The 17,446-nt window shown below is 40.5% G+C and overlaps 2 protein-coding genes across 5 annotated transcripts; one reads left to right on the forward strand and one right to left on the reverse strand.

Moving 5' to 3' along the window:
- The first annotated feature begins 378 nt into the window (after positions 1 to 378).
- LOC129753585 (phospholipid phosphatase 4) lies at positions 379 to 2,451 on the forward strand. 2 transcript variants are annotated; one of them, XM_055749414.1, is made up of 4 exons: positions 379 to 785; positions 890 to 1,119; positions 1,535 to 1,917; positions 1,980 to 2,451. In XM_055749414.1, the coding sequence occupies exons 2-4, from the start codon at positions 1,010 to 1,012 to the stop codon at positions 2,378 to 2,380; spliced, it is 894 nt and encodes a 297-aa protein (XP_055605389.1). In that variant the 5' UTR covers positions 379 to 785; positions 890 to 1,009; the 3' UTR covers positions 2,381 to 2,451. The 2 variants fall into 2 exon arrangements, with proteins under 2 accessions (XP_055605389.1, XP_055605390.1); XM_055749415.1 differs by lacking the exons at positions 379 to 785; positions 890 to 1,119 and adding an exon at positions 1,232 to 1,371.
- Positions 2,452 to 2,610: 159 nt separating this feature from the next.
- LOC129753587 (acylpyruvase FAHD1, mitochondrial) lies at positions 2,611 to 16,845 on the reverse strand. 3 transcript variants are annotated; one of them, XM_055749419.1, is made up of 5 exons: positions 7,451 to 7,904; positions 7,200 to 7,379; positions 7,037 to 7,136; positions 6,594 to 6,917; positions 2,611 to 2,880 (listed from the first exon to the last, which is right to left on the reverse strand). In XM_055749419.1, exons 2-5 carry the CDS (start codon positions 7,256 to 7,258, stop codon positions 2,716 to 2,718), a joined length of 648 nt encoding a protein of 215 aa, XP_055605394.1. In that variant the 5' UTR covers positions 7,259 to 7,379; positions 7,451 to 7,904; the 3' UTR covers positions 2,611 to 2,715. The 3 variants fall into 3 exon arrangements, with proteins under 3 accessions (XP_055605394.1, XP_055605395.1, XP_055605393.1); XM_055749420.1 differs by lacking the exons at positions 7,200 to 7,379; positions 7,451 to 7,904 and adding an exon at positions 16,727 to 16,845; XM_055749418.1 differs by having other exon boundaries at positions 7,200 to 7,904.
- Between the last annotated feature and the right edge of the window lie 601 nt (positions 16,846 to 17,446).

A 17,446-nucleotide genomic window follows, 5' to 3' on the forward strand; every position in this document is an offset into this window, starting at 1 on the left:
TTTGTTGCAAATTTTTTAACAATGGCAATCCGATAAAACTATTTAAAATTATCAGTATCTGACATGAAAATGGTGAGTTATTGCAAAAGCTGCATCTGCATTAACCAAGGTAATTAGAACATCCAAATTGATAACGACTTCGTATATTTGTCAAAGGCACGTAAAACGCACAAATGTTGCTTATTTAGCACTTTTAAGGGTCATGTAGGTAGAGTTTGGAACAAGTTCCAAGTGAAAATATTTTTCCAATTCTCTTGGATATCTTTTACTCTTACTTTTATTGGTCAGTTGGGGAACTTTTTCCAAACAAATCGCCGCACCGGTTTGTAAAATTTGATATTATAATGATTTGGATTAGTTTATTTGTTGAAGTATTCGTTTTGCAGTCACAGCGGGCAGACTTGTAACTATCAGATGAAATAAAAACGAGTTGTGAAAAAAAACTATCAACATTCAACCATCTCTCAGTCGAGCTCTCTGTTGATGTTTCTCTCTGGCGTATCGGCTCATACCTGCCTATATCGCGTGGTTTTCTGCTTTCTTCAAACAAACCAACGAAACGAACCATGCACAACAACCCATCCAGCCCGGCGACGGACGCCGAGACGAGTGTACGATGATGATGATGGGTCTGTGCGTCATCGGCGAAGAGTAAGTTTTCTATATTTCTATATGCGACATCAACCGGTGAAGACGCGAGAATTATAAATTCCTATACTTATACTTACTCAACGGTTCCTAAAACACTAAGCACAGGCCACTTATGACGGCAGGTGATTTCTGAGGTAAGTGATGGTCGCCATGCTTTCACCGAAAGCGCTGAACCATATCGATTGAATTTAGTTTTTGAAGAGACAAATTTTCTACACATTTTATATCCTACTTGAAGCATATCTTCGGATGACGTGGTGATATCTGGTTTTGTGTTTGCTAAGCATCTGGCAAGGCGAGTGTCATCAGCAGCAGCATCCCGAGAAGGCCGCCCGTTCCTTAAGGCATTGTGGATAACATGATCAACAAAAATGGAAACGCGGCTATCGCTGCCTCAAAATTAATGTCACCGAGATTGCATTTGAAGGTAGAAATCATTCTGCGAATCGTACTGTTTGTCTTTTACATGTAAGTATAATACCTACCAGCCATTTACTATTTGTTTACATACAACGAATCGGCGCAGCTCTAACCTTAAGGTCATTTCAAATAGGAACATTCGTGTCTGTTCTAGTATTAGCTAACCAATGCACCACAAGCTGATGAAGAAATTGATAAAAATTTCATTAGTGACTCGAAATTCTAGTAAATACCTTCGGTTTATTATCAAATTTGATATTCACTATATCGAAGTTTTAGCTGTATTGTAAATTCATACATGTGAGTAGTAATGGAATATTTATTGAAACAGACGTAGCATTTGTTTAAATTTACACTTGAGTATTATATACTACCGTGCCGAATACGCCGGTTTTTTTTTTCATTTATTAACACCGGTGTCTGTATTCTTGTAGTGGTTTCTAAATATTTAACACCTTTTCAGATACTTCGAGCTGAAGGAACCGTTCGTTCGTAAAATCCATCCGGATGAAATGTGGTTGTACCGGAATCCACGAACTTCCAGTTACGTACCGCTTAATATGCTTTACCCGACGACGCTCATCTTAGCCGGGTTGATTTTTGCCACCTACTATGTTCGCTCCAAGGACTTTGAAGATCTCAAAAGTGCTTGGCTAGGACTGACGCTGTCGATTGCTCTGAACGGAGTGATAACTCATTCGATTAAGTGTGCTGTGGGCCGACCGAGGCCGGACTTTTTCTGGAGATGCTTCCCAGATGGGCAGATGAACGATGATATGGTTTGCACCGGAGACAAATGGACTGTTAGCGATGGACGCAAAAGCTTTCCCAGTGGACATTCTTCCTGTATGGTTTTTTTTTCTCGTTTATATGACTACATTCATCACCAACTTTTCGATTACTTTCAGATGCATTCTCGGTTCTAGGCTTCCTGGCATGGTATCTGTTCGCGAAATTGCACGTCTTCACTGAAAGGGGTCGCGGTCAATCGTGGCGTTTGATAGCCGCTCTCTGTCCCCTGTGGGTTGCAGTGATGGTGGCCATCAGTCGCACATGTGATTATCACCATCATTGGCAAGATGTCTCCGTTGGATCCATCATAGGGATAATAGAGAGCTATCTCTGTTATCGTCAGTACTATCCATCGATAGGCTCGCAGCATTGCCACGTTTGTTATAGCAGCGGGGAAGTGAAAACACCCATAATGAGCAGAAAAATATCACCTAAACCTGAGTCTTCCAGTTGTCCCACGGAACCAGAAGAAAAGAAACTACTTAGCACCGAGGACAAAGATTCACGATGGACGTAATACCGTCTAAAATATTTTTTAATTCTGAATTTTTACTAAGTAAACTATACTAAGTATACTAATTCCATTTCTATTTTGCGTCCGTTTTTTTGAACAATCCAATCGTTCTGCATTGCATTTCGATATGGCATTCGGATACCTTTAAGAACTATAAATGAATGTGATAGATTTTTTTTTTTTTTTTTGGGATTTTAAACCAATTGGTTTATTCATCCCCATAATGTGATAGATTAAACCAGTAAAACAATAAAAAATCTATTTATACAAAAACAATCAACGACCATTTGATAGAATATCACCAATTAGCGGAAAGATCTGCGGCGCAGCTTCGACTATCATTCGTTTTTAACATTGAATTTCATCTGTATGAAATCACCCAGTCCGCATTCAAGAACATCACCATCCTTAACCGGACCAGCACCTGCAGGTGTCCCCGTTAATATCAGATCATTTTCTTCCAAAGTCATAAACTTAGAGGTAAATGCAATCAGCTCCGGGATCTGAAATGTTTGGAAAGCTTATGTTAATAATATCAGAAATTATGGGAAACAGATGTCTGTGTAAGTAAACTCAGTTCCGAGAATATATAGCAAAAACGAGAATCTCATATTTTTTCGAGACTAGCTAACAAGAACATCCTATTTGTGAGGTTTCTAGACTATGGAGTTGATTCTGCACGTCACGTGATGTGACTTGCCGAATTTTTCTCTGGTAATGCTGACTCCAGTGAAAGCTAGGAATATAAGCTCGAAAAGTTGCGATTGCTCTTCTGAACTTATGTTTCTACCTGGAAGCGTTTCCTAGAGCCAGGACCACGAAATGAAAATTCGTGAGTCACGGCAACGTGCGTTTTGTACGCCTTTGTCATATTCTTCACACTTTTTCCTGTGGTCGGGACGATTTTATCCTGTATTTTTAACAGCTGGAACTACAGGACGATTTCAGGACAACAAAACAGTTCAGGAAAACAACTGTCAAATTGTCCTGTTCGAAACAGGTTTTCTCTGTGAGTAACAGGGACTTTTAGAAATTATCGTCATTTGGTCATTATATTATTTTTGGGCCAATCTACAAAATGTATATGGTAGGTTCGCGAAATTCAACATGACCATTTTGGCGGCCACCATAATATACACATATCAAGGTGCTTACAAGTTCCATCTTGTTGCCATATGGAACCGAAAATTTCTTTAATCGTTCATTAAATACAGGGCGAACTCGAAATTATTGCGACACATTCAACAGGGCATAACTTTTTACCATTGGGTAAAAATCAACCAAATTTTGCACACTTTCTCATTGATGTGTATTGTTTACATGCTGTCAAACTCGGAGTCGATTCAACGAAAATGGAGGTGAACCAACGCAAGTCGAGAAAACAAATTCTTCCCAAACACCTGGAATTTTCCTGACCTGTCGCACCGGCAGTTGGGAAAAATATTGAACATTCACCATGCAACCGTCTCCAGAGTGTTAAAGCGGTTCCAGAAGCAGTTGACGTTGAACCACGGCAAAGGAACTGGAAGAAAACCGGAACCGGAGAACAAAAAGACGGAGGGAAATGTGAAGCGGATGATTAAAGCAAATCCCAACGTCTCAAGCTGGATTTGGTTAAAAAAAACGGCATGTCGCAGAGTTTCGTCCAGAATGCAAAGAAGAGAGCTAGACTACATACATACAAGGTAGAGAACTTCCCTAATCGCGATGAGCAGCAACAATCGACGGCTAAAACTCGGTCACGGAAGAACTACGAGAAGATGCTGACAAAATATGACTGCTGTGTGATGGACGACGAAACGTATATAAAAGCTGATTTTAAGCTAATTCCGGGGTTGGAGTTTTTCACCGGCAAGAGCAAGTTCGATGTGGACGACCAATTTAAGAAGAAGAAAATGTCGAAGTTCGCCTTCAAATATCTCGTTTGACAGGCCATCTGCTCTTGCGGACTGAGGAGTGAGATTTTCGTGACAAAGGGCACAGTAAATAGCGAGATCTACAAATCTGAGTGTGAGATTGCACTCAAGGCCACATCGACTAATTTTTCTTTCGATTTTTGAAGTAAATGTATGTATAAAACTACCCTGAAATTTTGGTTTGATTCTAAACTTTATAAGAAAATTGGAATGACATTTTCGGTGTCGCAATAATTTCGTGTTCGCCCTTTAAAGCATGGATCATCTTAAATCTGGACGCATTAAAACGGTCTATTTCGGAACTATGTAAACGAAACAAAAAAGTTTTTTACTCAAAATGTAGATTTTTGTATTGCACTTTAAAGGAAAAATAAAAAAAAAATATTCCAATGTGGTTTTGATGAAATTTCGAACTTTTCATCGAATACCACTCATCATAGTTTGAACACCCTGTTCGCTGACCTTAGTAGCCATTTTATTCCACCATCTCTTAATCTCTGTTGCATGTGCATCCCGAGTCATCTTACCATTCTTCTTCATCTTTTGCTTGACAGTTGCCCAATATTTTTCGAAAGGGCGGAATTGAGGGCAGTTGGGTGCGTTAATGTCCTTTTCGACAACATCCACCCCGTTTTCTTGATACCACTGAAGTACCTATAGTGGCAGCTTGTCAAATCTGGCCAAAACTTTACTGGCTCTTTGTGAGATGTAATGTACAGAAGCATATGTTTTCTCAGGCACTCCTCCTTGTACATCTTGGAGTCCAAGGGCTTGTTGTCACAAATATCGGGGTTTTTCGTCCGCAGCTACAAATATCATGCCAGATCAACCACTTTCTTGCAAACTTATCGGCAAAACGAATTTGAACTTGCAGGGAACATCACTCCGACCAGTGGCTTTATAAAACTTTTGGCCGGGAAGCTGCCCAAAATCCATCTTCACGTACGTTTCGTCATCCATGAGGATGCATCCGTGGTACTTCTTTAGAACCTCGTATAACTTCCGGACACGTCCTTTGGCTACTACATTCTGCTTCAATGTCCTGTTTGGTTGCTTACCGGTCCGATAAGATCGTATTCCTTCGCGCAGACGAATCCTTCTGACGGTGCACCGGTCGGCATTTCTTGGCGATGTCATAGTCATAGGGTTTTCCTTGATCGTTCTCAACACCTTCAAATGCAATTTCCGATCCTTAGTTCCACTATGACGCTTGATATGAACATGCCGATCGATAGTATCCATCTCACGGAAACGTTTGAGAACGCTGCACACGGTTGATTTGACCATTTTTATGGATTTGTTTAACCCACCACGTCGGGTTTTTGACCTGTGTGTCCAAAATTGATTTTCGTTTTGCGGCTACACAAAACGAATCGTAATGAAATTTTCAGCACTGATAGAGGAAAGATTCCGAAACAAAGTACCTACTGTCAAAACATTCCAGATCCGACAACTAGGAGCGATATGGTATAATAAACAGTGCGTCCAGATTTAAGATGATCCATGCTTTAACACATCAACAGCAGCTGCATAGCCACATAACTTATCAATAAGGCACATAAGTAACTCATTTTTATATGATTTGTGCTTACGTAATTACTTTAACTATACACATTACATACGACGTATTACAGGACACGACACATACGTTCTTATTTTACGGAAAAAGGATATAAAATTACCTTTTTGTCGACCGGTTTCGGGCTCGATGTTGCCCATCTACAGGACTCGCCATTAATTCAAAATTCGTCTCAAAGAACACAAAAATGCCGTTAAGAATGAGAGGATTAATGAATCGAGTGTTGCCGCCCACACAACAGAGTATGACCATTCCATCGATTGTGAAAAGGTGAAATTTAGGAAGTTTGAATGAAAAACATCACATCTGAATGCTTGGGAGTCGATGTTTAACTATTAGTCTGTGGATTAACAACACTGTCGAAAAACCTTTGATGAACGAAGACGATCCGCCGATCATTCCATCTCTCTTCAACCTGATCAACCAAAAATCCGCATAATGCCAATTGCGTTCGACGAATATTACATCAAGTATGAAACTGGAGCTGTTATTATCCTTTGTGTAATCAGTCGGACATCGTTCTGTAGATGGGCAACATCGAGCCAAAAAACCGGTCGACAAAAAGGTAATTTTATATCCTTTTTCCGTATCCTTTATCCGTAAGAACGTCATGTGTCGTGTCCTGTAATACGTCGTGTATTATGTGTATACATAAGTAACATTAACTCGATAAAATTTGCTTAATGTTTAAGTTATAACAGCTTACAAGGCATAGACTTACAGAGAATATTAGATTTTTTGTGCTATCGTCCTGTTTCATCTGTTCGTTGACCTTGCACCAAACGCGCACATTTGCGGGATCGCCCAACTCTTCGGCACTTATGAGCCGACTCACCGGTGTGGAGGTATCGAAACCCTTCCCAAGACACCAGGGCAATCCTTTAGGCCGGGCATCGATTATGAAATCCATTCCAGTCATATCGAGCGCCAGACAGTATCCCGCCACGTACTGCATGGCCTGATCTTGGCTCACATTGTTGCACCGCTTCCCGATAACAACTCCCAGCTCGGCTTCGAAATTGATATGACCGAAGACCCGCGGAACCTGAAATGATAAGCAGACTGATCACATTTTGCGAACCACTGTCTACGCGTGAGAAACCTAAGAGCAGTGCGAATCGTCTTGATAAGCGCTAACAAATGTGATGAAAAATTAAAAATGACCTTGATTGTATCGTCATCAGTTGAGATCAGCGATGAAATCGGTTTGAAGAATATCACAGGATTGTCTGGTTTAGCAGCATTCGTAATCCGAAGGATTTCCCTTAAAATAAAAAAAAAAATTTTGAACAATTTCAATTCGATTAATAGCTCATCCCAAACGTACTTATAATTAACGCCAGCACCAATGATTTTACGCGTAGATTTGAAAAAGTTTCGCGACATTGTCTCTTGAATTGCACTTCACTTACTGACGAACAGAGATGATTGTTTCAAGAATGGCAAGACCGGTACTTGATGTATGGCAAAAACAGCTTAACTTGAGCAGTCCTCGATCCCCTATCAACTGGACGTAAATTTTAGTTCAACTCAAATATGTACCTTCCACCTAATCAACCGAGATAATCAAATCAATACCAATGCATCCACGTACCCGCTCTGGGCCAACTGAAGAACGACGAATACCGTGCTAAGCAAGCAGCTTGCTAGCCAGACGAACGGCCAGACCAACAGGTCGTTTCTTGTAAATGTTTTACAGGCGCATGTTGTTATCAGAACCAGAATTGTTCGAGAGAGTGAGATTGTTTGCTCTAGCTATCCATCCGCACATGAATTCAAATGAAACAGAGAGAAGCCGTTCTCCGTGCTTAATTCTGAGCAATTGATTAACGCAGCGGTGTTCAAGTTGGTTGATAGGTTTTTTGGAGAAAATGAAAATCCAAACAAAAAAGGTTCAAATGGGACCTAATTTCGGCTTCTGGACGAACTTCGAAGGATGAAAAAATCGACATGCTTTCGAAAGTTACAGTAAAAAATTTGCGCCGCACGCACAAATCACATAGGCCGATGACATAGTGAGTGCGATGCGATGCGAATTGGCGGAAAATTTACGGACGCAGCCTACGCGAACTCGAGCGGCGGAACAAATTGACATCTGCTTCGCCGCGTTGAGTGTGTCAGGTTTAAGCGATTCACATACATTTTCATCAAATGTGGTTCACCGCATTGAACCGCATTCACCGCATCGCATCGCATCGTATTCACTATGTCATCGGCCATAGTGAATACGATGCGATGCGGCGAATGCGATTCAATGCGGTGCACCACATTTGATGAAAATATATGTGAATCGCCTAAACCTGACATACTCAACGCGGCGAAGCAGATGTCAATTGGTTTCGCCGCTCGAGTTCGCTGCGTTCGTAAATTTTCGCCGATTCGCATCGCATCGCACTCACAATGTCATCGGCCTTATGGAGGATTATTAAGTGATTAGCGTGGTACCGGGTAAAGCACAATGTAGGAAATAAAACACAATACTTATCCGCCTGTGATCCATGTTAAGCAAGTTGGCAGGGGGATGAGGGCACGTGTCAGAAGTAGTTCCACCTCCCCATGATGCAGAGTGGAAACGTGCCTGCAGACTTGCCACCTGTAGGCGTACGGCCTATAGAACTACACGTCACACTTGGTGCAGCCAGCCCGCCGACAGCTGCGTGCCGAGTGTGGCACAAATGTGGTGCGACTGGGTGCCTTGGTACCAGTGCTCAGTTGCAACCCAGCAAACATGAAATCGCATTAAAAATGAGAACTCAAGTCATTAAAAACGTTACTGTGGATCGTAATTCCAACTAACGCCAGTAAAATGTCTTAAAAATCTTACTCGAAGTCGTATTGAATGGTTTAAATCGGATATGACAAAAAGTCCGCCATGTTTGCAGATTTTGAAGACGATTTCGTTCCTTTTTTTCTCCCACGTGGGTCAAAAGAGAGAACAGCTTTGTTGTTCTCTTTGCGACCAGCAGTGCAACCAGATTGCTCAAAATCAGATGGTGTATTTGCAAGAATTGCCCAATGATAGAGGCAGCAAATATTGGTGCTGGCAACAGTTCGCATGCGTTGAGAGAAAAAAACTTGTGCTCTCTTGCATTCTTTCAGTATGTATGAATATGGTGTCGAAATCGTATACTCTTATCGCTTTAGCCAGAAGTTGAAAATTTGTATGTATATTGCCTCCACTTTGGTAGGTAAATGCTGTATTTTCGTGTTTCATACGATCATTCTATAATGTATATGAAACGTATAACAAAGTTGTTGCGAAATATACCTACAAAAATGTTTGCTGGGAAGAGGGAGGGACCCCGATATGCGGGACGACCAAGTGTTCGAGCGGGTGTTGATCGGTCTGCTTTTTGAGGAGGTTCCTGGTACCGATTCGCAGATATCATTGGCTCACGACGGGCAGAGGGCCTTGTGCCGTAAACATGTAGCGCCCAGTGATTGGGCCTCAGACTCAGTCTCGAACTGTCGAGACGGAGAACGCTTTAGGTGATGTGAGTATTTCCAGACTCGAGGAGAGGCCAGTTGTTCTCGTCTCGAATTGGGTCAAGAGACCGATCGAAAGGGCCCTTAAGACTCGAGGGTCTTGAATTGCGTCAAGAGGGCGGAGCGTAAGAGGGTTGCGAGTCACGAAGAGAGGCGCCGGCCCTTGTGCCTCAAACTTTGACAAGAGACCGAATGTGGACCTCGAGTCACGAGTAGGCAGTGAACGGACAGTCCCGTGAGTCGCGAATCGTGACAGAGAGGGGGAGAACTTTGCTGGAGTAGTACGAATGAATGAGTATTGCCGTGGAGCGCTTTGTGCGAGTATGATCTCCCATCACGGGTACAGCCTTCGTTGCAGGTCCGGATGGGAATTATGGCCAGAGGCCCCAGGTGAACTTTATGGTGCAGTGTCATCCGGTACCAGTTTCTTAGTTGTTTTTTTTTTAACATGTCCTTCTCGTCTTTGACTGTCTTCTTGCTTTTCCGAAGTTCCCGCTTCGTTATTGCCCAGTACTGCTCCACCGAGTCACGAAAGGCTCAGTCCGCAAGAGCAGATCGCCTGCCAAACGAGATATTTGGAGGCGAACTTCGACATTCTCTTCTTCTTAAATTTGTCGTTCACGTCGAACTTGCTCTTGCCGGTAAAAAACTCCAACTCCGAAATTTGCTTAAAATCGGCTTTTATATATGTTTCGTCGTCCATCACACAGCCGTCGATTGTTGCTGCTCATCGCGGTTTGGGAAGTTCTGTACCTTGTATGTATGTAGTCCAGCTCTCTATTCATTACATTCTGGACGTAGTTCCGTTTATTCGGCCAACTTCGATGAACCCAAGAATGTTGTTTTCCAGCGAGATGGAGCCCGTGCCGTACCCCGAGACGGATCCAAACCTGGCTGGAGGAAAACATGAAGTTTTGACCGAAGGATATTTGGCCTCCGAGCATTCCGGATTTGAATACCTTCTTCTGTTTGATATGGGCGTATGTTCTCGAAGGCGGAGCTTCAATGTCAGAGGCTCATACTGCGGGCGTATGTTTCCGATTCAGATCTCGCCTGGATAGTGTAATTGAGAGCGAAGATTAACAAATCGAATGATTGTTTTTTTCAATCATGTTAACATGAAGAAAAGTGTTTTTTTAACCTTGATGACAGATTTTCGCATTTTTATGTGTCATACTGTATTTTTCGGCAGTAGTCGATTATGTGATACAGAGAATATGCGGACGAATATTAAATGGTGAACTCTGAAGAGATTCGTTTTTCTTTTTCTGCCTTTATTAATTGTCCTGATGCTGCCTATCCTTGTTCCGAGCAGTGATGTCAACCTTCCAGATTTTGTCTGGATCTTCCAGACTTTTTGGACTTTTGCCAGACATTTTTTTAGGTTTCCAGACTTCCAGACTTTTGGCATTTCTTCCAGACAATTCCAGACTTTTGTGTTTGGACATAAATTGTTCTAAGATTCTATGAAAATTCAATTTTGTCATGGTGTAATATGGCAGGAAACAGGGTGGCCACCCATTCGGGAAATGCGGGAAAAAGACGGGATTTGGAGTCCACTGGGAAAAATGCAGGAAAAAGCCGGGAATTTCTCTCGAAAAGTCGGGAATTTTTGGCTCGGTGAAAGTCTTTTATTTTTATTTTGTTTCGATTATAGTCGTTTTACCATCTTTATGGCATTCGCGACTTTATCAACGTTGCAGTTGGCGGATCGTTATTGAAAAACTATCCGGTACAACTGTGTTCGATGTTTACACGGAAAAAAATTGAGTGGTTATCCCAAAGACGCTGTCATGATAATTTTACGATTTCAGCGCTATAGTATTTTCAACCACGAAAAATATAACATCGATTTTGTAAAAGTGCGCATGAAACAATATTGAAATTACTATGTACCTGGTAATTTTCGATAACTCACAATGTTTGTTGTAGAAAATACTATGGTCATGATAATTTCATCATAATTTCTATTACGACTAGCGTCCGCATAGTAATTTAGACATTGTGGCACCAATTCATATCAACAGAATACTACGCACATGGTACTTTTGAGAACAAAACATTATTGACTCAAAAACATCAGTGCTTATGATAATTTTACCATGGAAAACATTCTTGTTGTTTGTACTAATGAAGGATCATTAATCATCAAACCCGTGAGTAAACAAACAAATTTTGAGCTACTTTCAAGTTTCATAACTTTCTTAATCTTTTCAGAGCATCGGGAGAACACACTATCATTGACCGACGTGTGTTGGAAGTGTGAACTTTAATGTTTTTGATTATGTAATGATGTATGCATGGAAATAAACAAACAACCATACATAGTAATTTTACTATTGAAATCAAGCTCCTCGCTCCTCCTAATCTTTATCATAACACATACTAGTTTCATCATGAAACATATCAATTTTACTAGGCACGAAGTAAAACAATGCATCATTTCATTGACAATTTTACTAAAACGTAGTCGAATTTACTATGCGCAGCCAAATTGAGCACATGGTAAAAGAACTATGCATAACGTATTTTGAACAACAAAACATATTTGACTCAAAAATATGGTTGCCTGTTGTTCGTTTAAGCCACGGATCTAGTAATTTTACTATGCTTTTTTTTTGTGTGTACTCTTGGGCTCGAACTCGTGGACATCGGCTCAGGAGACAACAGACTTGTCAACTGAGCTATATCACAAGCCCCTCGGTGAAAGTCTGTTTAATGAAGTTTGAAAGAAAAAGGCGAAACAAGTAAAAATTGATTTACAGTTGATCATCAATCTCGGAATGGATCCTCCTACCACATAGGTCGGCAACCTGCGGCTCGCGAGCCGCATGCGGCTTTTTTAATGTAAAATTGCGGCTCTTCAGCTCAGGGGCCGTCCACATACCACGTGGACAACTTAGGGGGGGGAGGGGGGTGTAGAAATGTCCACGCTTGTCCACGGAGAGGGGGGTAGGGGTTCGGGTCATGTCCACGTGGACATACTTACTTCCAAAATATTCTCTAAAGGTGAATAAATATTAAGATGTTTAAATCAAAATCTTAAAATGGCAAAGCTTTCTAGTTTAAGTTTAAACCATTAGGTTGATGTCATGCTGAGGCGACAAGCAGCGCCACACGTTCACACGACATACCTGCTCTCATTTGATCTCCATGGAAAAAGCGCAGACCTGTCATACTGAGCGCATTGGAAAGCACAACAAAGCTGATGCCAGGGTGTTTTGTAGCGCGATAAGTAGGAAATCCAATGGGAATATTATTTTTTCTCGGTTTGAAGCAGTGATTCCGGGTTTTAAGCATAATAGTTCGAAGATTCGTCCGAACTTATGATAATAAACTAAAAAATATCTTAATCGGCGAGAACATTTTCATGAATTCTTAGTTCCGGCAAACAAAACAAGGAATTTTGTCGGATAAAATTTCGGCATTCTTGCAATGCGGGTCATGATTTGATGAATTTTTAATGGCTCCCGATAGAAAGGAGACGATTCCAAGCATTATCAGATGTAGAGAAGTGATGATTTGTAGTGAATTTCAAAGCGACATGGCGCGCCAGCATGACATCAGCCTTAGTAGCTACTTGAAAGCAAGTGATAAATATGATTATTTGTTTGTTTTATTATAGATGCTTGCTGGGTGGATTCGCCTCTGTAAATATGATTATTTGGAAATTCAAAATAAAAAAAAATTATTTCAGGAAATTCTTGTTCGGATTTTTCAAAATCAGCCATTTCTCTAACAAAAAGGCAAAAATTGTGTTTTCTAACTTTTAAATTATAGGTATTTAAAAAAAAACTTTTTCAAATCTGTCCACGTGGACATCAGGGGAGGGGGGTAGGGGTTTGTCAAATGTCCACGCTTGTCCACGGAGGGGGAGGAGGGGGTCAAAAATCTCATTTTTCTGTCCACGTGGTATCTGAACGGCCCCTCACTGCGCTAATATAGCATATATTTTTGAATGAAATATTTAGAAATTCGTTCTAAAGCCATAATTGCGCCTTGTGACATGGCACAGAGATTTATATAGGTCCAGAAGAGAATTTTGAAATTTCATCCGCTGTAGAAATAAGCGAAAACGACCAAACGGCAAAAAAGCATTTTTTGAAGCCTAATTTTACAGTTTTATCAAGATTTAATTTATCATGAACCGTAAATGCAATGAATATCTAAATGTTGTTTTAAAAAAACAAAAACTCAAAACAGTTTATTTATTTATTAAACGTGTCAATGTTTTTGAGAAGTCAAACACAATAGTTTTGCTGTAGCTAACAGGGAAATCAATGTTTATCATTTACAAAAAAAAGTTCTGAGACAGCCTCTATTTTGTGACCAAACAACGTAAACCTCATAAAAATTTTTTGACAAACACTGATGGCTGAATACACTGATGTGAATCCAACTCTTACAGTCATGAGAAAGCTTGAAAATTTTATAAAAAAATTTAAATTTATTTCCTTTCATTTTGTTATTCAAAAAGCTTTTCTTTGCCGAAGAGATTATAAATTATGTTAATATGTTCAACTCTTTCACTTTAACATCATGCCAACGCATTAAAATCAATATGAAATCACGCCATGTAAGAAAAGCATTGAATCCATGTACCTAATGGTAATCAGAAACAGATTTGAAAAAATACTAAGGAGTAAGAATAAACTCAATATGATTTAAAGTAATTTTCGTAAAACTTAAGTTCATTGATCATTCATATGTTTTGTTTTTGTTTTATTAAAAACAAAAACAGTGAATTTGAATGTGCCTCTTTCAATCTCTGAAATTTTGATAATTTTAAGTTTTTGGCTCTTCTGACTCAAAAGGTTGCCGACCACTGTCCTACCGTGTTAGATCGGTTTTGACGAGTTTTAACTTGCTTCATTGAACAACGGGAATAACCGTAACGAAATCGTTACTCCAGTATGCTCGTTATACTCACTCGAGAGATGTCGAGTCCTATTAGAGCAAACGCACCAATATGTGAGTATACGCGGCCCGGTTTTGCTCATTTCAGCGGACCGGTTTTAGGATACACACTCTTTCGCGCACCAGTTGGGTGAGCATCGCGGCGAGTTTTAATTGTTACACTGAAAAAAGGGAATTGAAAAAAAAATGTTCATATAAATGAATTCAAAGCAGTAGTTATTTATTCATTCGAAAATAATTAATTTTTTCAATTGTATTCAAATATTACACTGTGTTGAATTCTATGCATTGAAGTTTTTATTTAATTTTAAGGCTTTAGTAAACAATTGCCTGATAAATTCTTAATTTAGATTCCGACGAACAAGTTCTGATATATGTATATTTTTAGAGATTGTACAATATCGTACGTGAAATATTCATGAAATTTAACCTTATATTTATACTCAATTTGGACCTTAGTGATGAAAGTTTCAAAAAAAACCTTATAACGATATACGTTCACAAATGGTTATAGCACTTATAAACTGTTTAGGAAAGCTTCTGATCTAAACTGTTAAGAGATCTTTAAAGAAATAGCTTCGCATATGGTACCACAGACAGTCATCATAAAACCCATAGTACATTTCTAGTTAAGGTAACATGCGAATATTGCTATTTTGTTATTTTAACTTGAATTCATCATTTTATTCAACACTTTGTTAGATAAAAAATATCGCCAATAAACATTTGATAGTCTATAATCGAACATATATTTTCTCTATAAATCGTTCGCTGAAATTCCCTGTGTTATCACCATTTCTGCTCGAACCGATTTGAGCCGGAATAGAATGAAGCTGTTTATGGTTAAATTCCGATTTCGGAGGGGCCAGTACAATGTATTTTCAAACCCAAAAGGGTGGTCGGTTGTTTTATTCCAAACGTGCAACGAGCCACAATTTCTTTCGGCACAGATGATACAGCACTTGATTTCCATTGAGGTATGCAGACAGTATCCGAATGGCGAATAAGACCTAATGAAATCAAAATGTTTTTTAAGGTCCTACGCCGTTTGGCCTAAAGTCATTTGGCATAAAGCCGTTTGGCATAACGCCGTTTGGCATAAAAGTCGTTTGGCATAAAGTCATTTGGCATAATGGTCATTTGGCATAATGGCCGTTTGGCATAATGGTCATTTGGCATAATGGCCGTTTGGCATAATGGCCGTTTGGCATAAAAATATAAAAACTCATAAGGTTATATGAAATGTTGCTAAAAAGTAAAATACATTAGTTTTTTTTCAATTTACCGAGTTTCTAGGTTTATTCAAATCCCTAGTAAGGCCCGTGTCTCTAGGTTTACCCAAAGCTAGGGACAATCCCCTAGCCCGGTCCGCAACGCGAAGCGTAAGGACCATACGTCATTTTAGTTCGAACGCGAAGCGTGAGGAGGCTTCCTCGAAATTTTGATCCATAATTTTAGGACGGCCCCGTCTTTCGAGGTTTATTCAAAGCCCTAGGTAGGTCCCGTGTTTCTAGGTTTACCCAAAGCTAGGGACAATCCTCTAGCCCTGTCCGCAACGCGAAGCGTAAGGACCATACGTCGTTTTAGTTCGAACGCGAAGCGTGAGGAGGCTTCCTCGAAATTTTGATCCATAATTTTAGGACGGCCCCGTCTTTCGAGGTTTATTCAAAGCCATAGGTAGGTCCCGTGTTTCTAGGTTTACCCAAAGCTAGGGACAATCCTCTAGCCCGGTCCGCAACGCGAAGCGTAAGGACCATACGTCGTTTTAGTTCGAACGCGAAGCGTGAGGAGGCTTCCTCGAAATTTTGATCCATAATTTTAGGACGGCCCCGTCTTTCGAGGTTTATTCAAAGCCCTAGGTAGGTCCCGTGTTTCTAGGTTTACCCAAAGCTAGGGACAATCCTCTAGCCCGGTCCGCAACGCGAAGCGTAAGGACTATACGTCGTTTTAGTTCGAACGCGAAGCGTGAGGAGGCTTCCTGGAAATTTCGATAAATAATTTTAGGACGGCCCCGTCTTCCTAGGTTTATCAAAAACCCTAGGAAGACCCCGTGTTTCTAGGTTTACCCAATGCTAGCGACAATCCCCTAGCCCGGTCCGCAACGCGAAGCGTAAGGACCATACATCATTTTAGTTCGAACGCGAAGCGTGAGGAGGCTTCCTCGAAATTTTGATCCATTATTTTAGGATGGCCCCGTCTTCATGCCCAAAGTAAATGCAATATTTTATGCCAAATGACCGTTATGCCAAACGGCCATTATGCCAAATGACCATTATGCCAAACGACTATTATGCCAAACGGCCATTATGCCAAACGGCTTTATGCCAAACGACTTTTATGCCAAACGGCGTTATGCCAAACGGCTTTATGCCAAATGACTTTATGCCAATCGGTATACAATCGTTTTTTAAATAAACAATAACTTTTGGCTACGTTTTGTTATCAACTTACCATATTGATTTGTAGCAATTACAGAGATTTAGAGCGCAGCATTTTTCGGGACTATTTACAGCGTCTAGATTGAAATCCTTGGGATCTTTCAGTTGCAAATACGAGATTAAGCTAGAGTTCGGAACAAGCCAAATTTGTAGGATTCTGGAAGAGAAAAATTCAATTAGTCAAGCCTGGGAATTTATTAAAAATTATAGTTACTTTTTACCGCTTTGTTCGTTGTTGCTGATGCCATGTCTGTGCTTTCGGGAGCTAATACAGCTACCGTTGCACCCGGAATTGAAGTCTCAAGCATCTTCCGTTTTTTCCCGAGTCCTAATTTTCACCTTTTTCTCGCAATGAAACGTAAACAAACTTTACACGCTGAACGTAGTTTGCTTAGCTCAGCATTAAACGGTAGATTTTTTTTCAGTGCATGTTTGCTCTCGCCCCTTTCTAGTGAGCTAATTTGGTGATTTTGTCGGTCCCGACGGCAACGGACCTATTTTGCTCACCCTCATACTAACCCCCGGTGCGGTATGAAAGTGATTAAACGCGTGAGCATTTTCACTATACTCGCGATTGCTGCGGATGCCCTTAGCAGGCCCAATCCCAATTGCCATTTGTGGTAAATCAAACCCAAAATTGAGGGGCCTTTGAAACCCTTTGATTTCATCCATATTACCGTGCGTAGCGAGAAACGTCAAACCATCGCTGTCAGGTTTGTTTTTTTTTGTCCTC

Source organism: Uranotaenia lowii, chromosome 3, assembly GCF_029784155.1.
Source record: "Uranotaenia lowii strain MFRU-FL chromosome 3, ASM2978415v1, whole genome shotgun sequence".
NCBI lineage: Eukaryota > Metazoa > Arthropoda > Insecta > Diptera > Culicidae > Uranotaenia > Uranotaenia lowii.